The sequence below is a fragment of the Stenella coeruleoalba genome (genome assembly GCF_951394435.1).
Source record: "Stenella coeruleoalba genome assembly, chromosome: 17".
Lineage (NCBI taxonomy): Eukaryota > Metazoa > Chordata > Mammalia > Artiodactyla > Delphinidae > Stenella > Stenella coeruleoalba.
The window spans coordinates 56,249,245-56,274,214 of NC_137163.1; the positions used below are offsets into that span (position 1 = coordinate 56,249,245).

Genomic DNA, 24,970 nt, shown 5'->3' on the forward strand with positions numbered 1-24,970 from the left:
CTCTCACTGTTGCGGCCTCTCCAGTTGCGGAGCACAGGCTTCGGACGCGCAGGCTCAGCGGCCATGGCTCACGGGCCCAGCCGCTCCGCGGCATGTGGGATCTTCGCGGACTGGGGCACGAACCCGCGTCCCCTGCATCGGCAGGCGGACTCTCAACCACTGCGCCACCAGGGAAACCCGAAGCGGAACTCTTTTAAGGACCATAGACTAGTCCTTGTATTTCATGTGATGCAAGCTTATCATACTATGTATTCCCTGAATATGGACTTTGGAGTCAGTGTGTTCTACTCTTTGCTCTTGCTGTGTGACTTGAGGATAAATAACTTCCCCTGAGCCTCAGTTTCCTCGTCCATATGATGAAGCTGATCATATCTTCTCATGGAACTGTTGCAACCTTTAAGTAAAATAATGCATATGAAAACAAAAGTGCCTGAAGCATGGTAAGTCCTCACTACATGGTTACCAAATGAATTATTGAGAATAGGGGCAGTTGGTTCTGGCCAATAAATGTCTGTCTGTCTACCTATCATAGGTTTACTATAGTGTATATTGTTGAGGAGGAAGAAAACTTTCCTCTAGGAAACCTTCTAAGTTCTTCTGGCTGGTCTAAGAATTAAATTGACATGAGATAGATTTAACAGGAGAAAATCAAATTTAATTTTATACATATGAGAATCCCCCACACATAAAGGGGCCAGAGACCCCACGTGCATGAGAGGGTCAGAGGCAGAAAAGTAAAATGAGGACTACATGCCATCCTGAGCTAAGGAAATGAGATGGGGGCCTGGGGCTTCCAAGGACAGGAGGATGATAAGAAGAAAAGCAGATGTTTGGTAATTAGATATTTGCCCTACCATATAGATGGGGCCCTTTAGATAAAGCATATCTCCAATAATAACTCTTTTCTGAGAAAAATTTCCAGTTTAAATTCTTCTAGGTAGTTAAGGGAGGGAGAGTATTTTCTCTTGCACTCACCAGGTCTCAGTTGCCTTTAGCTCAAAATAATCCTCATTCAAAAATGGAACATTTGGGGGACGCTCCGTTATGAACCCCTACAATATGTATATAGTGTAGGTTTACCCAGCATAGTTTTAACAAATAAAAGTTGCAAAGCTAGAGTCGTATCTCCAGTTTGTGTTTTGCCAAAAGGGTAGTATGGAATAAAAGACTGGGACAAAGAAAGGGAAACAGGAAAATTGGAAGGAATGGAAGACATAAAGGATGGGCAAAATAGAGGAAAGGAATTTTTTTTAAATTACAGAAGAATGTACAGGCAGGAGAAAGAAAGTCAGAAGAACCACAGACGAAAAAGAAGAGGTCAGATCTGGAAGGACCAGGCAGAGGGGGACGGGTCGGGAAGCGATCAACAGCGCAGCTTGGGTCTGGGGGTGGGGCAGGGAGTCGGGGGTTGGAGGGCTATGCTCCGTTGTGGGGTGGGGCCAGAAGAACCCGAACCCCGTGGGCGGGGCTGCAGGGGCGGGACTTCCTGTCGGAGGCGTTACCAGCCTGACCCTCCTCTCTCTCCGGAAGAGGCCAGCGTTGGATGCGGCTGGTATCCTAGCGAGCCTCAAGCTCTTCACCCCGAGGTGAGACCTTCCTTCCTGCGATCCCGCACCAGCCCTTGGGCGGGGTCGTCGGGCGCTGCGGGCGCGGGCGGCTCTCCGGAGTGGTTTGGAGTGGGTGGGCTCGGTCAGCGGTGCGGGGTGGCGCCCAGCGACAGAGGCCGCAGTTGGGGCGCCTTCACCCCTGCTGTTTTGTCTTGAGCCGCGGCCGAGTGACACCAGGAACGGTCCCTGCGTGTGTAGCGGTTTCGCCCCCGGGATCTCGCTGAACCTTTGCGGCAGCTTGTGTAGAATAATTCCCTCTTTTTCACTTTATCGATTCCAAAGAAGCTCAGAGAGTCCAGGGGCGTGTAGTCCCGGTGTAAGCCCCTGATCCCGTGCTGTCCGCAGTCCCGCTGCTGGGGACAGGTGGCAGGAAGGTGGCATGGCTCCCACCGCAGGGAAGGTGGGAACCAGGTCAGAAAAAGTTGAAAATGTTTCATGTGTTTGTCTTTGAGAAAGTGAAGGTGAACAAAATGTGTTCCTTTTGAGATATACTCAAAACTGGTTGGAAAGATAAGGCATGCACGCAAATGACCGAAATGTAAGGAAAACATTCCTGAGTGCCCTAAGAGTGGTGTACAAAGTTTTATGGGGTCTTCCAGGCTTGGGTGTCCTCTGAGCTTCTCATAGCATGTTCCCTCCTAAGGAATGTCATTCAGACTCAGGACTCAGTTGTTGCCTACTCAGGTGACTTGCATATTTAAATCTGCAGGTCATACCTCTCCTCTGAGGTCAGGATGCATACAGTCCGCTGCCTAATTGACATCTTCGTTTGGTTTCACAAAGGTTCCTCATCCTCTACTCATTAAACTTTTGTTCTCCCGACCTCCTACCCAGATCCCAAATTTGACTCTTCTATTGCTCCGTGTTTCAGTAAATGTCATCATTATCCATTCAGTTGCCAAAGTGAGATATCTGGGCATCATTAAACTCTTCCTCTCCCTCATACTCCATATCCAATCTATTGCTAAGTGCCCTCAGCTTTACCTCCCAAAGCAAATATCCCCACTGTCTACTCTTCTCTCCATCCTCTAATCCATTCTGTTTAGCAGCCACAATGTAGTGATTCCTCATGGCTCTCAAATCAAAATCTTACCTCTAAGGCCTCGCTGGGGATGAGCCCTACTATCCCCCGGCCTCACCCCTCCCCCATTTCTCTTGATCTGTGAGCTGTCACACTTAGGCCTTTCAGTTGCTCTTCACATACCAGGAGTCCTGCAGTTGAGTTAGTTAATACCTATTCTCTTGTCCGTCAAATCTTGGTTGAACCATGTTCTTAGGGAAACCGTATCTGGTACCTAAGACCAGGTCAGAGTTCCCCTGTTACATGCTTCTCATTGCACTTCTGCGTAGCCTTTATTGCATTTGTGATGTTGCATGTGGTCTGTGATTTTTTTTTTTTGATTAATACCTGACTACCCACTAGAGAGTAAGTGTGAACTCTGCCTGTTTTTCTTCACTGTGATGCATTGCACAGCATATAATAGATATTCAGCACATAGCTCTTGAATGGTTAAACAGATTATGACTTCTGGGTGGAGAATCCCTAGAAGAAAGGGTAGCTTTTGAAGTGAGCCTGGAAAAATTGGTAGGAGATATCAGTGCTGTTAGTACAGGGAGATATGAATGGCTTAAGCAAAGTTTCTGGCTAGAAAGCAGATTCATAGTGAGAACATCTAGTTCTGTTTAAGCCTAGAAGAAAGAAATGGGAGTAAGTAAGAATGAAAAAAAAAGTTTGGAAACAATTCTTGAAGTGCTCTAAGCAGTTACTCCTATAACTCAAAAAGTGGCTTCCTTTTAAAATTATTTAAACGCTCATATCAAGAAGAAGAAGCAACTAGCAGAAACAGCTCAAAGTATCTGTCCTTTGTCCTCCCTTCCCTTCCCCTCCCTCTCTTCCCCTCCCCATTCCTATACTGTGAGCACCATGATCGGGATTTCCGACCAGTCTTCAAGGTGAAACTCTGTGTAAGTTATTCTCAAATATAAAGATGACAAAATTAGGGTTGTTTTATAAATGATCCACATTTTTCTGAGTCTGACAGCTTGAAAAGCTTCACTGTCCTGGGTACAGGTTTGAGAGTGTGGTCAAGCCAGTGGTGAGTTAGTTTAGTCTTCTCTTCAGAAGTCAGTGGAAAGCTGGACAGTTCAGAAGACAAAAATGTGTTGTTTTTTTCCCTCTCTGAAACTTGGGGAAATTCCTTTTTTACTTTATTGTTATTTTTTTAGTCCTGGAATTTTCTTTCCTCAGAATGTTATGATAGAAAGAGCAGTGGACTTTAAATTCAGAATTGAGTTCGAATTCTGACTGGGTCATCTGTCTAATAAAGCAAATTATTTATAATCACTGAGCTTTAAGTTCTTCATCTTTACAACCTCATTAAAAATAAATTTGCATGTATGAAGTACTGAACTACCTGACATTCAATTAGTACATGCGCCTTCTACCCCTTCCCTTCAAAGCTTCTTTAATTTCTATCTGTGGCTAGTGGAATGCACGGATGCCAAAACTGCAGATACTGAAAACTGTCTGTGTTCCCTGTGTTCTTTCTCTAATTTTCACTTTATTCTTAACCCAAACATGCACCTGTCTTTTAAGATATTTCTTGTGTCCTTTCTTCTCCATTCCCTAGACCAATGCTGTTTTTTAAAATGTATGGTATGGGCACTTTGGGAGACACTTTTATAGAATAAAATTTTATAGAATAAAATGAATAAAATAAAATTTTATAGAATAAAATTTTTTGTTATGAAAATGTTTCTACAATAGAAGTGAAGTAATTTAGATAAAAAGTGTTTCTTAATGGACCTGTGAGTGAATACTGAAAAAAACTGAACTCTAGAATCAGGTAGAGGGTGAATCCTGAATAAAAGTATTTTGCAAATTGAGCTGTTTTTGTGACCTAACTATTCTATGATTAAGATTTTTAGAGATTTGTAACTGCTGTATCTTTGTACGTGTTAAATCTGTTCCGAAGATGGCTGATCCTTGGCAGGAATGCATGGATTATGCAGTAACCCTAGCAAGACAGGCTGGAGAGGTATGGCCTGAAATCTTTTCAGCCATGATGTGTTGGATGTGGACAGCGTGTGGTTGCCTTGTTAAACAAAACATATACTTTGATTAATCTGTATTTGTTTTCATTTTATTGAACTTTAGTGGAGTGATAGTTTAATTTTATGTGACTACACTTTTTGTGATGACAGTTGTGAATCTAAAATAGGATGTAAGATTCTATGATTTTATACCTAGAAGGTCATAACCCCTAAGGATTTATTTTATTTACACTGTGGTAAGAAATATTTAAGAATATCATTTAAGACAGATTGAATGTTTCAAACCATTTCTGTATTTCATCTTTTAGTTTGATTTAAAATGACTTATGCTTTTCCTATTTGCTTACCAAAAAATCTTTTTAGATGGCTCGTGAAGCCCTAAAAAACGAAATGAATATTATGATCAAAAGTTCTCCAGTTGATTTGGTAACTGCTACTGACCAAAAAGTTGAAAAAATGCTTATCTCTTCCATAAAGGAAAAGTATCCATCTCACAGGTATTTCTTATTTCAATTTCTTGTGATAAAAATGAAATCTAGGTTGGAGTCAATAGTACTAGACAGAGGTTTTGATTTTAGACTCAGTAATTGACTATACTTAATTTAAGCTGAACGGGAATTTATTTGGAGGGTGTTGGGCAGCTCAGGAGCCCTGAGAGCAGGGCTCAGGTGGGAACCAGGGAGGAAGGCAGAGCTGGTTAGGATTGGGTTAGGGTTAGGGTTAGGGTTAGGGTTAGGAGCCATTGCTTCAGATGCTGCTGGTAGCCTCACTCCTGACCCTGCTCACTTTGGATATCTTTACCCCATTAGCTCAAGATTACAAATCCTGGGCAAGAACATCTGCTAGCTGAACTGAGATTGTTTGCCTAAGCTCACACTTCCAGGGAGCAGTGAACAGGGGCTATTTGGATTCCTTTATAGTAAGAGGAGTGTTTGGATGCTGGGAAGTTGACGTGACAAGTGGCTGGCATAGACAAGATTTAAAAGTTCAGTTTTATTCTCTATATTGCAAACTTTTTTAGGTGCTACAGTCATGGTAGCTTTAAGGAGTTTGAGAGAAAATACTAAAATCAGGGCTTTCCTTATAGGCACAGAAATATAACCAAAATATTGTCATCATTTTAAGGGTTTAACATTGTCATTCTCTACTTCTTCGTGATCATGCCATTGGCCATTCCTGGTATTTTAGTCACTGAGGAGAAAAAAAATGTTTAAAGCTAAATATATGTCTTCTCAATGAAAGGGTTTATAGCCAAGAGAAAAAGAGATACAAGAAAATTATGATAATGATTATTAGGACTGTTCAGTATTGAATAAAGGACATAAATAAAAAAGAAAGTAGCAACGGAAAGAAGAAATCCAGTGAACTCAGACACCATTTACAGAATTCACCTGAGATTTACTGTGTAGCGTGTTTTAGGAAAGCATGTAGACACAGTAATTTTGGTGGGTGATTTGCTTTCTCATTGACTTATTTAATGTTCTGTATATTATCTATTGCTGTATAGCAAGTTACCCTAAAAACTTAGCAGCTCTAGACAGCAAACATTTATTATCTTCGAGTTTTCTAGGGTCAGGAATGTGGTAGTAGCTGGCCTGTGTTGTTCTTGCCAGGGTCGCGTAACGTTATAGTCAAACTGTGGGTCACCTCAGGCTCAACTGGGGCTGAAGGGGCCATTCACTTATGTGATTGTTGGTGACTTCAGTTCCTCATGGGTTGTCTGCGGCAGCTCCGCTCAGTTCCTTACCATCTGGGCCTCTCCACAGAGCAGCTGATAACATGGTGGCCGGCTTCCCCCAGAGCAACAGAGGGAAGGGGAGGGAGGAAGAAATAGAGTGAATAAGATGGAAACCTCAGTGCCATTTTGTGAACGAGTCTTCCAAGTTGCACGTTGTCACTTCCACTTTGTTCTATTGGTTAGAAACGAGTCACTAAGTCCAAATTCACACTCAAGGCAAAGGGTGTTAGGCTCTACCTCTTGAAGAGAGGAGTATGAGAGAATCTGTGGACTTATTTTTAAAACCTCCACATTTCCTTAGTAAGTTCTCATCTGCAACAAATTCCCTTTTCAGCATGTGTGCCTTCACTTATCCTGGCATTACATTTGAGAATTTCAGATTCTGTTATTTTTCACATGACTTTGTTCTGGGGGAAGTAAAACTTTCTCACTTTCATCAGTCTGCAGGAAAAACAATAGAAAAGTGTAGTGTACGGACTTTTGTTATGTTTTATAGTAGACCCTGGGTAGCTTAAGGTTTGAAAATTGTTGAAAGCAATGTAAAGATTCAGAGTTTGTCATTTTTGTTTTTAGTTTCATTGGTGAGGAATCTGTGGCAGCTGGAGAAAAAAGTATTTTAACTGACAGCCCTACGTGGATCATTGACCCTATTGATGGAACAACTAACTTTGTACATGGGTATGTTTTAAAAATTTTAATATTGTAATTGCTGTTACTGTATTAACTGAATGGACTGTTGGATATTTTTTTTTGTTCACAAACATATATACTTTAGAGAACTGTGTAGATTGTAGAGTAGTTTGTAAGTGTATTATGCATAATTTTCATCAGCTATGGAAGAGGTGATGAAGTATTAATGTTGTAGACTTGTCTTGTGCAGGGAAGTGCCCTGTTTACTATTCTTTTTCTCACTGTTGAAACCACATAAAAATGTATGCAAGCAACATTGCTCCTTTGAGATCAATTAAGGAAATAACTAACTCAATACTGGAGTGTTGTCTATATAGAATGGGTTCAATCCAGGAGAAAAAAACTGTTAAAAAGAGCATGGGTTTTAGGATGTGTGAATTGTGACCTTGAGCAAGTTGCTTAATCTTTCTAGGCCTCAGTTTTTTTTTTTTCATTCTATAAAATGGGCACATTAATGGTACCTGCCTCATAGAATTGCTTGTTGATGGGACTCAATGAGTTGTACATTTATATAAGAACTTACTCTAGTGCCTGGCACAAAGTAAGTATATAACTCAGGATATTTAGAAGAAAGCCTGATAGAATTGCCAGTGAGAGTTCAAATGAGTAGCCTAGTTTGGTGGGATGACACATAGTTGTTATATTTGAAGTTACCATGTAGCTAGCTGTACGTATCTTTACTAATAGAATTGTTAAAGCCATAAAGCTAAGATGTAGAATCGTTTTGTTAATGTGGAAAGATGCTCATAATATTATGTAACATAGAGAAGATTATAATATATAGTATGATCCCATTTTTGTTAAAATTAAAACTATATTAATGGAATTCTACATTTAAATTGTATGAAATGGCATACAGTGCCAAGTGGCCTTCCCACTTCTGACCCCAGCTTCTCAGGACCCATCTCTGGAGGTGACCATTGTTATCAGCTTCTTGTGAATCCTTTCAGAGATGTCTCATGCCTGTAGAAGCATCCTGTATGTATGCATCTGTATATTCTACCCTCCCCATCCCCTACGATTTACACGAAGGGTTGCATACTGTACGCACAGTTCTGGGGGAGGAGGGATAAGACTGTTCACATGAAAAAAATTGTAAGCAGTTTTATTATGAAAACACGTTTGTTGAAAATAAGTTCTATTTTGATAAATTTATGTGTGTGTTTTTTTTTAAAGATTTCCTTTTGTAGCTGTTTCAATTGGCTTTGTTGTTAATAAAAAGGTATGTCGTTTAAATTTATGGTTGGTAAAATGCCTTGCTCTCATTTTCTGAGAAAAGAGTAAATGTGTCTCCATAATAAATTTAGGTTTGTCTCTATGCAATTTATGTAGCTGCATTATTTTGAAATAAACTCCAGAACTGTTAAACTTGTCATGATACTTTTTCCAGTGAAGAAAATGTAATGTTTTCTGAGAAGATTTTACAAGGAAAAAATGCACACAAATAACTGAAATATGATTCAGTATTTAATCACCATTATATATATGATAGAGTCAGATAAGATAGGCATTGATGTAGGGTCTGAAATGCTTAATGGAAGAGGTGTGCTTTGAGCTAGGAATGCTTTAGTAAGCATTGTGAAGGGAAACATCAGGAAGTGAAAGGGGCCAAGCATGGTTAGAAAAGGCAGACTATGTTCAGGAACCTGAACACTTGCTGTATCTAAAGCCCAGTAGAGTACAATCTCTACCTGTTGCATTTCCATGCTGTTTGGGTATTTGATTGATCAAAACACGAATGATGTTTACTAACATCTTATAACTGTCTTCAAGGGGCTTGCGATATATTTGATCAGCATGTACACAAGAGAGTTAAGAAATCTCTGAAAATAAAAACACAGATTAGTGCAAATGAAATCTTAGGCACAGGATTGTGTTAATCACTGAGAACATTCAAAGGGAGATAGGTGAGCATTTCTCATTTAATCAGCCCTGGGCTGTTGAACTCCCAGTTCAGTGCAAAAGTTACACGTGTGAACAGATAAAGGTAATATGTGGTGGAACTGTGAAAAAAAAAATACTATGAGAACATGAAGAGGGTGTAACCAATTCTGCCAGGAGTTGTTTGGGGAAATCTTCATACTAAATGTAATGGGTCTTAGAATTTGGTCATGTGAGTTGGGTCATAGCAAATTAGGGGTTTGCCAGATAAAGAAGAAAAGGAAAACATTTTAATCAGAAAGAACAGTTTGGAGAAGAGCATGATGTGTGTGGGGAACGGTGAGATGTTCATTGTGGGCAAACCTCTAGAAATGGCAGGAGCAGAACCAATGAGGTGAGTTAGTTGTGGTCTTGCTGTGAGGCACCGTGGCCTGTCCATGTCAGAACATTTAGATTTTGTTTTTAGGTGGTAGGAAACCAGTAGAGGTTTTTAAGTGCAGAGTGACAGATATTTCCAGCAATGTAGAGGTCACACCAGAGGGGCAGGTGATTCTGAACTCAGATGGAGGTGGGGAGAATGGCTGAGGAAATGCCAAAAATCAGGAAGTGTTTTCAAGATAAAATTGGAAGGAAGTGACTAATGGGGAAGGAATGAGGTGTGAGTGATCAGGTAGTGAGTGAGTTTGACCTCCTCAGTTGAGGTTTCTGCAAGCCTAGGTTCTGAAGCACAGCTACTGACCTGTTAAGATGGGGTTGGTGGGAGCCACAGTTAGAGAGGTAGTTGAATTTGTGGACTGGAAAGAACAAACCTGTAAGAATCGAGAGAGCTAAAAGGGAAATGGAAGAAGAGGAAGAATGAAAAACTCTGGGGAACACAACTTTTAGGGGTTAGGCAGAGAAGAAGGTCATAAGAAACTGTGACACCAAGACAGATCAGTGAGTGTAGTAGGAGGTCTAGGAGAATACTGCCAGGAACACGGAGTATGGGATTAACTGGTGATGGTCAGCAGTCTCCAAATCTTCAGAAGACGCATTTGGTCAGCAAGAGTGCATTGATATGCGTGATCAGGGAAGAAGCCAAATTGTAGTGTAGTAAGAGAATGGGAGATGCAAAGTCTAGACCACTCTTTGGCAGTGAAGAGAAAAGGAGAAGGTAATGTTTTGAAGGTTTTGTGAGAGAGGAAGAAATTTGGCGAGAAGTCCCGGAATGAAAGTCCAAGAGAGGAGGGATCAGTTGATGGAGCAGTTTTTCAGAGAAGTTTAACAGGAAGAAGAATTCACCCTAGAAAACAGGAGCAACCTGTCTTCATCTGAGGCAGGAAGGAGAGAGGTCAAGGTGGGTGCCCTTAAATTTAGAAATGGATGAGACAGGAGTCAAATGTTTAGGTCTGATGACTTCTTTCCTCTGACTAAGCTGGGAATTAGCATTTTAAATATCCCATGGTTTAGCCATTTGAAAACATTATTGGTATACCAGATTTTCTTGTTACTTTCTTAGAAAAAGTATGGATGACATGAGAAAGAATACTCAGGTTTGGTAAAGGAAACTTGTTTTCCTTCTGCAGATGGAATTTGGAATTGTATACAGTTGCATGGAGGATAAGATGTATACTGGCCGGAAAGGAAAAGGTGCCTTTTGTAATGGTCAAAAACTACAGGTTTCACGCCAAGAAGGTTGGTTTATCTTCTAATTTTTGGTGTGATTGATATTATGTATTCGTATGCTACTGTTTTTGAATGTTAACCTGTAGAGCTCTCCAAGTGTTAACTGATTCATAAATTGTGTCTGTTTTCTCTGTACTTTTTAATTGTGACCACAATTTTGGATGTAGTAGTGGAAGCAGGGGAAGCAAGTGCGATGGAGCAGAAGACACTTGAGGCTTGCGTTTTGTCAGGGGCTGGGGAGGAAGATGAGTAAGAATGACTCTCTGCCCTCATGGCCTTCATGTTTTATTGCTTCAGCCACTGCATCTCAAATTCTTTGTAGAATTCCTTTGTTCTGATGCCATTGGGCCCAGTTATTAGTAAATTGAGGGGGAAAAGGCACTTCAAGTTGGGAATCATTAAAAATGAGGCATAAAACTATTATATATAGGATGCATAAACAACAAAGTTCTACTGTATAGCACAGGGAACTATATTCAGTATCCTGTGATAAGCCATAATGGAAAAAAATATGAAAAAGAATACATATATATGTATAACTGAATCACTTTGCTGTATAGCAGAAACTAACCCAACATTCAGTTATACATATATATATTCTTTTTCATATTCTTTTCCATTATGCTTTATCACAAGATATTGAATATAGTTCCCTGTGCTGTACAGTAAGCCTTGTTGTTTATGCATTCTGTATATAATAGTTTGCATCTGCTAGTCCCAAACTCCCAATCCTTCCATCCCCCTTGGCAACCACAAGTTTGTTCTCTATATCTGAGTCTGTTTCTGTTTTGTAGATATGTTCATTTGCATGATATTTTAGATTCCACATATAAGTGATATCATGTGGTATCTTTCTCTTTCTGATTTACTTCGTTTAGTATCATAATCTCTAGGTCCATCCATGTAGCTGCAAATAGCATTATTTCATTCTTTTTTATGGCTGAGTAATATTCCATTGTATGTATATACCACATCTTCTTTATCCATTAATCTGTTGATGGACATTTAGGTTGTTTCTGCATCTTAGCTATTGTAAATAGTGCTGCCATGAACATAGGGATGCATGTATCTTTTCAAATTATAGTTTTATCTGGATATATGCCCAGAAGTGGGATTGCTGGATCATACAGCAACTCCATTTTTAGTTTTTTGAGGAACCTCCATACTGTTTTCCATAATGGCTGCACCACTTTACATTCCTGCCAACAGTGCTACCATTTAATTTTAATTTTTGTCTTTTTCAAATCTATATATAAATTATTTAATTTCTAGATTCCACTTTTTTTTTTTTTTTTTTTTTTTTTGCGGTACGCGGGTCTCTCACTGTTGTGGCCTCTCCCGTTGCGGAGCACAGGCTCCAGACGCGCAGGCTCAGCGGCCATGGCTCATGGGCCTAGCCGCTCCGTGGCATGTGGAATCTTCCCGGACCGGGGCACGAGCCCGTGTCCCCTGCATTGGCAGGCGGACTCTCAACCACTGCGCCACCAGGGAAGCCCCCTAGATTCCACTTTAAAAAAAAATATGTAAGGCGTTTGCTCGTTTCCCACTAAATGTGTCATGCATGCAGGCAGATTGGTTATATTCTGTACTTTTGGGGGGGTGGTGTAAGGAGCTAGACTCTTTTTGATGATTATAAAAATGATGATAAAATAACTAAAAGATAATAAATTGATAAGTATTTTAATATTTAAAGCCTTAGAAAGAAACAGATATGATACAACTAGAAAGAGGAATAAAAATGTCCAATTTGTTCTGAGTTACAAGTGTCAAATTTTTTATCAGAATTCTTTTTAATAAACTCTAATGATTATTTAAAACATTTTCTTTTAGATGTTACCAAATCACTCTTGGTGACAGAGTTGGGCTCTTCCAGAACACCAGAGACTGTGAGAATTATTCTTTCTAATATGGAAAGGCTTCTTTGCCTTCCCATCCATGGGTAAGCTCTTTTCACTTTTTCCCAAAATTTGAACATTCTATGTTAACATTATAGATAATTTGACATTCTAAGGAATGAATTTTTCTTTAGAAATGAAATTTTTAATTAATAGACATGGGATCAGTACCGTAATTCTAATTTTATAATGTAATTTTTAAAACTTTTATTTGAAAATAATTTCAAATTTAACAAAATTTTCGGAAATAAAAAACTACAAGAAACAGGAGTATACACTTTATCCAGATTCACCTATTGTTAACATTGTACCCCGTTTGCTTTATCATTTTATCATTCCTTCTTTTCTCTGTGTCTGTCTGTCTCTCTCTCTCTCTCTCTGTGTATGTGTGTGTGTGTGTGTTTGTGTATACTCCTTTCTTTCCCTGAACTATTTCATGGTAAATTATTTAGATCATGGCTCTTTACCCCTAAATACTTCAGTTTGTTATTTCCTAAGAATAAGGATACTCTCTTCCATAACCACAGTACAATTATTGACTTCATGAATTTGCTCTTTATCTAGTCTACCATCCATACATATATAGCTTTGTCAGTTGATCTAATAATGTCTTTTATAGCATTTTTGTTCCTCCAGTGCAAGATTCAGTCTAGTGTCAGTATTATGTTTAGTTGCCATGTCTCTTTAGCCACCTTTAATCCAGAACATTTCCACAGCCTAAGTAATTACCCACTTCCTCTAAGTTTTCAAGTTATTTGCATGGAGGTATACAAGGTAGAATCTTATAGTTTATTTCTGGCCTCTCTGTATCAGTAGTTATTTCCCCCTTATCATTTCTTATTTTGTATATTTGTGCTTTCTTCTTTTTAAAAAGTCTTGATTAAGTTACTTGGTGGTTTGTCTATTTTATGTTTTTTCAAAGAACCAGGATTTTGCTTATTAATCTGGTCTACTGTTTTTCTCCTCTGCTTTATTATTTTCATCATTGTGCTTTCTTTTTGTTCATTTTGTTGTTTCCTTTATTTTTCCTTTTTAAGTAGAGAATTTATTTTTATGCTTTGATTTTTATTGATATAAGTATTTAGGCTATGAATTTTTATCTGATTACTGCTTTAAATGTATCCCATAGATTCTGATGTGTTTTCCTTTCAATTAATTTTCACAAAATTTGTTACTTCTGTTTGTATTTCCCTTTTCACCCAAGAGTTGTGTTCTTAAATTTCCACGAGGAAATGACTTTTTTTGCTTTTTTAATTTCATTTTTAATTTGTAGTTTTATTACATTGTAATAAATATATATTATGGAACTTTATGTTTTCCTTGTGCCCTGTATATGATCAATTTTTGTGGAACTTCCATATGCACTGAAACAAAAGTACATTCTGTATTGTACTTTGATGTTTGAACTTGAAATCTGCTTTGACATCAGAATTGTGCCTGGTAAATCTTTGTCCACTCTTATTTTTAGTCCTTTTGAATCACTGAGTTTTAAGTGCATCTCTTGAATACATCATAGAGTGGAGTTTTGCTTTATAATCAATTTGAAAATCTTTTTTCTTTCCATAAAAAAGGTAGGCTTGCTCATTTATTGATATGACCGTTTTGTTTGGTCTCAATTCTGTTGTATTATCTTACATTGTAATTACTTTGTATATTATGTTATAGTTACTGTATTTATTTGGTGTATCCCCTCTGCTTTTTTTCTTTTTTAGAAATAGAAATTTGTGAAAGGTTCAATTTTATTCTTGTGGGTTTCTTTTATATTAAAACTCTTTATAATGCTCTTAATATTCTCTTTTCTTACTTGACCATTTACTCTCTGTAAAGGCTCCAGAACGTTTTGGCTTCCGCCTGTTACCTATATGACATTCACTGATTTTACTCTACTTTCCCCTTTTTCTCACCCTTTTCATCCAGTTTTTTAAGTTGCATTCTTTCTACTTTGTCAGACGTATTATTATTACATATTCTTTCACCCACGGTCCCATCCTGTGGTCTTAGTTTTTGACTTTATAAAATGCTCACAGTCCTTCCATGAAGTTTTCCTGGTGTCAAAAGTTCATAAATAACAGAATTAAAACCAGCGAATCACTGAAGTATAATTAGTAAAAGTTGATTGTGCACACACCAAAAAGACAGTTTGCAAACCAGGAACACCCTGACCAAAACATGAAATGAGGCTCAGGCATATATTGTTATAAAGCAGCTTATAAAGTGAGAAAGCAGTGACTATTTATTCTTCACAGTGATTGGCTATAATAGAATTTTTTTAAATGGTAGGGAATTGATTAGTGGTTACCTCATATCAGCCTTGAGAAACAACTTAAGTTTTGCTTGTCATTTCCAGAAGCATAAGCAAGAAATGACCCAGGTTGAGTTAGTTTTGCAAAATATGCTAAATTAAGCTTTGTTTGCATGACTAAACTGGTTTTGTCTGCTCAGGGAATTTTCAAGGCTGGTCTCTGTTTGTTTTTGATTTAACACCAATCACCTTTAGATTAGATGAAGCTCATCTCTTAGTAGATTCCTTGAGAAGGGCACATGTACACAGTATTCCATGAGGTCTGGCACATTCCAAACTGTTTTTCTATGGTCTTGAAACGTGAAAGACAGCTTGGCTGGATAGAACATCTTTAGTGAAAGAAAGTATAAAGTACATTTCTTTTTTTTCTTCTATTTTTAGAAATTTATTATTTTTTTATTTACTTACGTTTTGCTTCGTGGGTTTTCTCTAGTTGCGGTGAGTGGGGGCTACTCTTCATTGCGGTGTGTGAGCTTCTCACTGTGGTGGCTTCTCTTGTTGCAGAGCACGGGCTCTAGGTGCACGGGCTTCAGTAGTTGTGGCACGTGAGCTCTAGAGCGCAGGCTCAGTAGTTGTGGTGCACAGGCTTAGTTGCTCCAAGGCATGTGGATCTTCCCGGACCACGGATCGAACCCATGTCCCCTGCGTTGGCAGACGGATGCTTAACCACTGCGCCACCAGGGAAGTCCTGAAGTACATTTCTTAAAAATGCTATTACAGGGCTTCCCTGGTGGCGCAGTGGTTAAGAATCTGCCTGCCATTGCAGGGGACACGGGTTTGAGCCCTGATCCAGGAAGATCCCACATGCCGTGGAGCAACTAAGCCCGTATGCCACAACTACTGAAGCCCGCGTGCCTGGAGCCCCTGCTCCGCAACAAGAGAAGCCACCGCAATGAAGAGTAGCCCCGCTCGCTGCAACTAGAGGAAGCCCGTGCGTGGCAATGAAGACCCAACACAGCCAAAACTAAAATAAGTAAATAAATAAAAAACCCAAATTAAAAAAAAAAATGCTATTATACTGTTGCCTTGCTTTGTATGTTATGAGAAATCTGATGCCAATTTAATCTTCTTGGCTTTTAAATTATTTCATTTTTTACTTGGAGGCTCTGAGAAAATTTTTTTTCTTTTAATCTTCCATGGCTGACACTTTTATAATGGTATATCTTGGAATTGCTCATTCTGGGATGTTTTCTCCCTATAACAGGTAGATTCATATCTTTTTTTTTTTTTTTTCTGGAAAGTTTTCTTGAGTTTTAGTTTTAAGTATTAGTTCACTTCTGCTGTTTTCATTTTCTTCTTCAGAGACACCAGCAGGAACATTAAATCTTCTTTGTTTCTTCACTTGCAGCCACTTTCTCTCTGACCCATTTTACTTCTTTCTTTTATCGCTTTTCCTCACTGCCCTTTATTAAGTTTTCATTTGCATCTGTTCTCTTTAGGGGACCTTGCAATTTAGTCTTCTTCTCTGATAGAATTTTGTCTTTTTTGTCCCACTTCTTTTCTGAGTTCAGTCATCTCTTGTTTTATTTTTTCCTTGTTTTATTTTGTTTTGTTCATTTCTGTGCTTAATTTTTTGCAGAGACACTTGATGAGACAAAAAAACCCCAAACACTTTTATTAGCAATGTCTGATGTTTCACAGTAGATTTGTGTGGATGTGTCTGCTTTTTCTATCTCTGTTCACTTTGCGATCTGGGTTCCTGGTTTCAGAGCTCCTTATCCTGTCAGTTCTACCCTTCTGTATAGGTTCTGTTATGAATTTCTGCTAAGTGGTGGTGGGAGGTGAGGATTGGCATTTCTTGTTTCTCTTTCATTTCTCAGGATCTTTAATTTTTTCACTCTTAGCTCCTGCTTTTCCTTTACTTTGTCCCAAGAGATACCACCTCCTTTTATTTTAAATTGAAGTATAATTATATATTAATTATAAATGACATTTATGAGGCAAAGTAAATCATTATGGGTCAATTTCCTTTGTGTAATTTTTGGGGATTTGTTTAATGAAATGCACTGTATTTGTTTACTTTAATGATGTTTTCTGGTATCATGCTTTAGGGAATAATTTCTTCATAAGTATAGCTACTATTTTTTGAGGCTCTTTTATATGCTAGGCCCTCTGCTAGGTGCTTTACGTCTGTTGTTTCTAATCATTGCAGCCGTAGCCAAGGTAAGTTGGTATTTCCATTTTGATGACAAGAAAGCTAAAATTTGAAGAAGAAACTTTTTCAAAATTATAGTTTTTAAGCAACTGAGTAGGGGAGCAAACTCAAATCTTTGTGATTCTGAAGATAGTCTTTTTTACTCTATACCATCCTAGCTGTATAGGAGGATCAGACAAACATAGAATTCAGTACACATATGCAAAATCTAGACCACAGCCTCAATTATTTGGTAATTAATAATATTTAGTAATATTTGTCCATAAAAGAATATGCTTTCTGATCAAAAGACCTCTTGACTGAGAGCCATTGATACACATCAAAAGTAGACAGAAGCATACCCTATATGCTGTGCTGGAAGAACTGCCTATATAGCATTGTTCTTCCAGCCTAGGGTTCTATGTTTGAATAGAATACCAAGAGATAATTTGTGAGCGATCTTGGTATTTTCTTTCTATGACATGAGATGTGAACTATCACATACCCTTGAGAAGAGGAGGAAAATACACCATTATTTATAAACTAAAAAAAGCCACTAAAGTTAATTTGGGTTTATATATTTGGAAAGCAGTCAAACACCTATGGAAGTTTATTGAGGTTGCTAGTTCTTTCTTAAATTTGATATATAGTAAGAATATAGGCAGTAAAATATATTTGAAATCAAGGCATCATGTAATTCTGATCCTTTTTAAAAAAGAAAAATTGCTTTGGCATGAAGGATGTACTCAGGTGCAGTACTTTTTTTATTTTTAAGAAACTAAACAAATACCACATTAGTGATCAATTTCCCATTATTTCTTTTTTTTATTTTAATTTTATTAGGGTATAGTTAATTTACAGTGTTTTGTTAGTTCAGGTGTACAGCAAAGTGATTCAGTTATACATATACATATATTCATCCTCTTTTAGATTCTTTTTTCATATAGGTTATCCCAGAATATTGAGTAGAGTTTCCTGTGCTGTACAGTAGGTCCTTGTTGGTTATCTGTCTTACATATAGTAGTGTGTGTATGTTCATCCCAGTGTGTGTATGTTCATCCCAAGCTCCTGATTTATCCCTTCCCACTGTGTCTCCCCTTTGGTAACCATGGCTTGTTTTCTATATCTGTAAGTCTGTTTCTGTTTTGTAAGTAAGTTCATTTGTTTCATTTTTAAAAATTAGATTCCACATATCATATGATATCACTCATATGTGGAATCCCCTTATTTCTTTAAAAATAAATAGTGAAGGAACTCAGTGAACAGACCTGACTGCTTTATTTTCAGAGGTTTAAACAACTAAAAAAGAAGCTTGAGTAAAACCCATTTGAAAGTAGTAACTTACAGACATGATGACCTCTTTTTCTTAAACATTTCAGTGTGTATATTTTTGATAAAAGGGACATTCTTTAACATAACCACAATTACTAAAATCAGGAAATTAAGTTTGATACATTATCTAATATAGTGACTTACTTCATATTTTGAAAGAATTCTAATCCAAGATCCAATCCAGGATCATACACTGCATTTAGGTGCCATTTCTCATCAATTTCTTTTAACCTGGAACAGTTGCTTAGTCTATCTTTTATGACCTTGACATTTTTGAAAAACATAGGGTAATTATTTTATAGTATGCCTTTTGATTTGAATTTGTTGGGTTTCCTCATGATTAGATTTGGGTTATGCATTTGGGGCAGGAATGCTACAGAAGTACTGTTATTTCCTTCTCAGTGCATTATATCAGGAGGCACATGGTACCTTTTTGTCCCATTATTGAATATTAACTTTGATCACTTGGTAATGATCTTGCTATCTTTCCCATTGTAATTATTGTGTATCTCATAGGGAGATACTTTGATATGTAAATATCAGTCATCCACTCATTTTAGCGTTTATTTTTTATTTATTTTATTTATTTATTTATTTATTTATTTATTTTGCGGTACGCGGGCCTCACACTGCTGTGGCCTCTACCGTTGCGGAGCACAGGCTCCGGACGCACAGGCTCAGCGGCCATGGCTCACGGGTCCAGCCGCTCCGCGGCATGTGGGATCTTCCCGGACCGGGGCACGAACCCTCGTCCCCCGCATCGGCAGGCAGACTCCCAACCACTGCGCCACCAGGGAAGCCCTAACGTTTATTGATGATTCTTTCCTGAATCAGTTATTATTATAATGGCTAATAAAGTAATGTCTGTACTTACCTTAACTTGATATATTTCCAAGGAAAAGCTACTGTGAGAAGGCAAACCTGAAATAATCTTTCCAGGCAGGGCTAGATCTAAGCAGAGCCCACCAGTGCTGTTATCTCTTTGGTCACGCGTACTGATGCCCATGCAGTTGGGGATGACCGGGAGTACATTTTCACCCTTCTATAAACTACTTGTATTGTGGGGCTATTGTCCCTGGGTTTAGACCACGATGAATATACATGCATACCATGATAGTAGAATTATAGCATTTTCTTCAGTTTTTTTCCCCAAAATATCCTTGTTTTAAAGTTTATGTTACAAATGATTGCTTCATAAGGATTAGTTTTGTCATTTATATAGTGCATCATGACTGTTGCATCAGGCAACACTTAAAAGAAACTGAAGTTAAGGAGGAATGCCTTATTTGAAATAATTTCTTTTTCTATCTTATTTTTAAAATGTTATTTGTTAGGATCCGAGGTGTTGGAACAGCAGCTCTTAATATGTGCCTTGTGGCAGCTGGAGTTGCAGATGCATATTATGAAATGGGAATTCACTGCTGGGATGTAGCAGGTGCTGGTGTTATTGTGACTGAAGCGGGTGGAGTACTCTTGGATGTAACAGGTAAAATTATGGGACAGTAAAGCATTTTTCTTTCCATATCTGTTGGACCTTCCTCTATATATGGCTTTTTTCCTTTAATGTTTGTTACATGTTATACCTCAGCTCTTAAGGCAAAAAAAGCCAGTAATTTTCTACACAATCAAAATAACAAACATTGCGAGATAGAGGCAAGGATAAGAAGCTAATGGTAACATGGAATTAATAATGATAAATGGCTTAGCCTCTTCAAGTATGAGTATCAGGAACTCTTGAGAGGCTATAGAAAAAGTCAAGAAGGTCACTGAATCTGAGAATTGTACCAAGAGTTCTCTGAATGGTGACCATGGTGGTGGTTGAACATGGACTTCCTCCACCATCACTTTCTGCCTTGAGCCTAGACGGGCTACGTATTTCCTCTGTGCTGGTGGTGAGATTTTTAAAAGAGTAAACCTGGGTTAAAATAATTCATCAGTGGCCTGGGAGAAAGGCAGCAAAGTATTAAGGAAATGGGAAGGAGAGTGGTGTGAAAATGCATTGGAGTCAGACTTTCTGTCCATAGATTCCCAAACATTAAAGAGGTAATAAGAGTAATAAAAAGAAGAAATAGAACACACAAAAGGTGAAATAGAGAAAAGATGACATTTTCCAGACTAGTGTGATTGAGATACCAGTTCCCTCCACAACTGGTATTTACTAAAAGAAGGTGCTTAGAAACTCATTTATGTATAATCAAAGCTTAAACATTATGGTTATGTGACAGCATAGATCTTTTTAAAGATAGTCGAAAGTATTAAAATGTTATGATTGACCATAGTACATATTGTTATGCAAGTTTTATAGGAATTACTTTTGTACAGGATATAACCATGTTCCATATTTGATTTTAGGTGGACCATTTGATTTGATGTCACGAAGAATAATTGCTTCAAACAATAAGACATTAGGAGAAAGGATAGCCAAAGAAATTCAGATAATACCTCTTCAAAGAGATGATGAAGATTAATTCTAACAGCTTCACACATTCAATCACAGTTGCATCTCTCAAGGTTTGCTGATGGTGTTACAAAATTCAGGACATCTGTTTCACTTGAATAATATGATTGGTTTAAATTGTCGTCGATGTCCAGATTAAAAATTGCAACTTGTTCTGTATTTTACTAAGAGTAGGTATGCAAGAATGGCTGAAATGTTTGTTGCATTGTTTTAAAAATTTTTGCGTGTTAAGAATGTACTTTGGGAAAAATATGCAGGCAGTTGATGAGACAGGTATCACATCAACTGAAATAGTCAATTAGCAATTTAGAGTTTCTAAGTATTTATGAGCCTCTGAAACCTTGACTTAACTATTTATGTGCATATGCATTCTTAATTAGAAAGTTAACTTTTTGGAAAATTTTTTTTCTTTAGTTCCAAAAGCCATACTTAACTAAATTTGTAAGAAGTATATAATGAGTACTTCCTAGACCAAGGTTTCTTTCTTTGCAGAGAACCGTGTTTTATTAATCAGTGTAGCACCAAACATGGTACCTGTTAAATAGTAGGCAATCCAAAAATAAGCATTGAAAGAATTAATATTTTAACGGTAGCAATTCCTAGTTGCTACATAAAGTAATGAGCTCATCGTTCTGTAATTTTACTTCAGAATGGAAGTAGAAATTATCTAGTCATCCTTTTTATATTTCACATTACCATTCCTTTTAACATTTCACATTACCATGCCATTTCAATTAACTGTACCTATACGTCCTGATATATTTCAGTTACTGTACCTCCTGATATCATTTGTTATTGTGGGCATTTCTGCAGTTTATATGTTTTTCAAAACACTGCATTGCAGTATTTGTTTGGATTTCTTTAAAGTCCATATATAAAAGAGAAGAAACAGTTTCAGAAAAGCACTTCCATCAGGTATCTGATGTAACTAGATACTGTATGACACTTTACTAAACTCAAAATTCATGTTTTCAAGATGATCTGGCTGAGCACAGGAACCTGGCAGATATCCTGCTTTGTTAATATTGAACTATTTCTTTCTTCCCAATCTCCTAATTTACCTTTGTTGATTCTATTCAGCCTTAAAATATTCCTTAATAGTCTTTGGCTTCTCAAACTCAAAAAGAAAATTGTTCTGGTTCATAGATACTTTTAAAAGAATAACTTATTGCTTAGCCTTGTCCTTTGACACATGAACAGTATTAAGTTTTGTTATAGGCTCATGTGAGCCTTATATTTGATGAAAAGAGAAGTGCTTCTATAAAGTTTTCAAGACAGGATTGTTTTTTTTTTTAATTGTCGTGCACATCTAATACATTAAATATCTATGAACCTAAGATTTGAGTATTATAATTACTGTATTTGTACTGTTGGTCAAATGCATCTCATACTGTAGTATTCTAAGACAGGTTGTTTTGCAATTAAATATATTGTGATTAAGAATATGATCATAAATAAAATTTTAACTAAAAAGTATATATATGTTATAGTCAGGGTTTATAGTCTTCCAAAGTGTACACACACACACACATATAAAATATACACACTTGAACACCCCTCCTTTTTAAAATAAAAAATGAGCTCATTCTATCATGTACTTATGTGTGAAGTGTTCTTTGGATTCAGTATGAATTACTAGCTATTCCTAGAAATGATTTACAATGTCTGGGTCAGTAGTTTGCCTGTGATATATATCATTTTGACTCAGTTGTCCTTCATTTCAAGATCTAATCTAGAGCCTAAGATACAATGTTTAAAGAAAGAAAAAATAATCATTTCAAATTGTTTCTATTTGCTTCAAGTTCATAACCCCCTATCTTTACCCTTCCTCATTTGGAAAAATTAATTCTTTTGTTATCCAATTAATATATACACATAGTTGAAAATTTCAAATAATATACAGAGCTCAGAAGGAAAAGCAACATTTTCCTATCCCATTCCACCTCACCCCTAAGTTGATCTCCCCAAACTCTTTAAGTAGTTTCTTTTGGTATTTACCTCCATCTTAAAAAAAAAAAGATAAACATATTCTGTTACATCTTTATTTATTGACTTTATTAATTATCTATTAACTTGCTATTATGGAAGATGAGGATTTTGTACTCTTAACTCCATGAATTACTTTTAGCTTCTCCTTTCTATTCTTCTAGTATAGTGATATCTATTATTTGTTGTTGTTGTTAAATTTATATTCAGTGTTTAACTTAGGACTTTTATTCACTGCTAACTTGTAGTGTGTTATGATGACATTTTCTTTCCTGTGCAACTTTTTGTTCTTTCTGAAGTTGACAGCTTTTCCACAGGACTGTAAGTGTTTTTTGTTTTCCATTGTTCAACCATAATCAGGTATTCTCTTCTATTAGTACTATTTTCTTTTCCTCTTGAAGATAGATCTTTTGGGACCCTTTTCCTTTTCTTCTAGACTGATTGGTTCCTGGCTAGATATGCTGCATGGCCGTCCTTCTGTGGCTTCCCTTTGCTTCTAGAAGATAGCAGAGGAGAATATCTTCCTGACCTTTGTAGACAAAGAACTGGTAAATACGACACAAAAAGCATTATGCATAAAGGAAATAATTGATTAATTGGGCTACATTAATATTAGGAACTTCTTCCATCAAAACACACCAGACAGTCAGAGGGCAACCCACAGAGTGTAATACATACACCTGACAAAGTATATCCAGCGTATATAAATAACTCCTACATATCAAGTTCCAACAAACCCCGAATGATACCAAGGATTGATAAGGATGTGAAGCACCTGGCCACCTCTATCAGTCCAAAGGTTCTGCCCTTTTTGAAGTGGCCAGTGATGTCCTAATTTAAAGAAGCCAGATCTTTTATGCTATTAATTTACTTGACCTCTCTGTAGTTTTTCATCTCACCCGTTCTCTGTGTTTTTAAAATTACATTTGTCAATTCTCCTCTATCCACTTCTTGTCAGTCTTATTTGCTGACTCTTCTTCCTCTGGTGAAGATACTGTGCTATTAGAGAGCCATTCTTGGTCCCCGCTTCTATCGAGTCACTCAGGAAACTCATTCATGTCCCTGACTTCAGCTATCACAACCATTGTGCTGAGTCCCAAATCCAGATCTTAACTTAGTGCCCGCATTGCCCTTGTGAGTTCTTACCCTTCATCTCCGTCTCCTTGCGGGACGGTCCCTTCTGAATGCCCTCTACTTTTATCAGCCCAACATGTCTCTAACCAAACCAATTAATTTTCTGCTCATAATTTTCTGCTACTGTCCTATATACATTCCCTCCCTACCCCATCCTCTCAAATAAGAATCTGTTATATTTGATGTGTCCTTTCCACTAGTCTTCCATTCCAATTTGTCAAAACCAAGTTTTTCATAATATTCCCCTCTCCCCACCCCCCAATATTCCCATTGAATACTCCAGCCAAACAAACACTTGCTCTTCACTGGACTCCTCTGAGACTTTTCAGATGATATTCTTTCTGTCCAGTATTATTACAGTAATACTGATCACTTTTTATGATTGTAAAGATACCTCTAAGTCACAATGATTCCCCTTTCACTGGGAACTGCCCCCGACACACAGGGCTGTCCCTACTGTTACCATGTCTGTAGGTGATATGGTTCTGCCCCCTGATGAATTCATGAGATGACATCTGACCCAAGCAGGACAAGTGAAATTTACTAGGGAATTGGGCATTTTGAACCCAGTTAGGAATAGGAATAGAACAGAAATTAGGAATGATTTGGAATAACTTATAAAGTTGAGGTCAGTACTGAATATGAAGTCACGTGCTTCTCAGGGAGTGGCTGACCCTCAGGCTGTGCCAGGCATCAGCATTAAATCCCACAAATCTTCCAGTTTAAGAAGAATAGAAATAGGCCATAGTCACACGTTCTAATTTCTAGTATTCCATGTTATATATTTATGTCCCTTAGGTTGTTTATTCCCTTAAATAACTCATAAAATATCCTGATAATAAATATTGTTATTAATAGTTAGCATTTGTTGAGCCCAAAGTACCATAAATTATGCTAAGGGCTTTTCATTCATGATCATATTTAATTCTCACAATAACCCCAGGAGAGGTTATTATCCTCATTTTACTGAGGCACATAGATGTTATTAAACCAATTTTCCTGCTCAAGGCCATACAGCTAAGTGGTGGAACTCATGTAGAGATACAGCTGAGTCCACAGTCTTAACCCACCACCCAGTGGTCCTCTTCCTGGCT

General features: G+C 37.6%; 1 protein-coding gene across 2 annotated transcripts; it reads left to right on the forward strand.

Annotated features, from left to right (window-relative positions):
* The first annotated feature begins 1,128 nt into the window (after window positions 1-1,128).
* On the forward strand, window positions 1,129-22,356 carry IMPA1 (inositol monophosphatase 1). Of its 2 annotated transcripts, none has more exons than XM_079902065.1 (9): window positions 1,129-1,586; window positions 4,583-4,645; window positions 5,025-5,158; window positions 6,973-7,077; window positions 8,266-8,311; window positions 10,536-10,644; window positions 12,466-12,574; window positions 19,633-19,784; window positions 20,651-22,356. In XM_079902065.1, the coding sequence occupies exons 1-9, from the start codon at window positions 1,206-1,208 to the stop codon at window positions 20,764-20,766; spliced, it is 1,215 nt and encodes a 404-aa protein (XP_079758191.1). In that variant the 5' UTR covers window positions 1,129-1,205; the 3' UTR covers window positions 20,767-22,356. The 2 variants fall into 2 exon arrangements, with proteins under 2 accessions (XP_079758191.1, XP_079758192.1); XM_079902066.1 differs by having other exon boundaries at window positions 1,502-1,586; window positions 4,528-4,645.
* The last annotated feature ends 2,614 nt before the right edge of the window (window positions 22,357-24,970 follow it).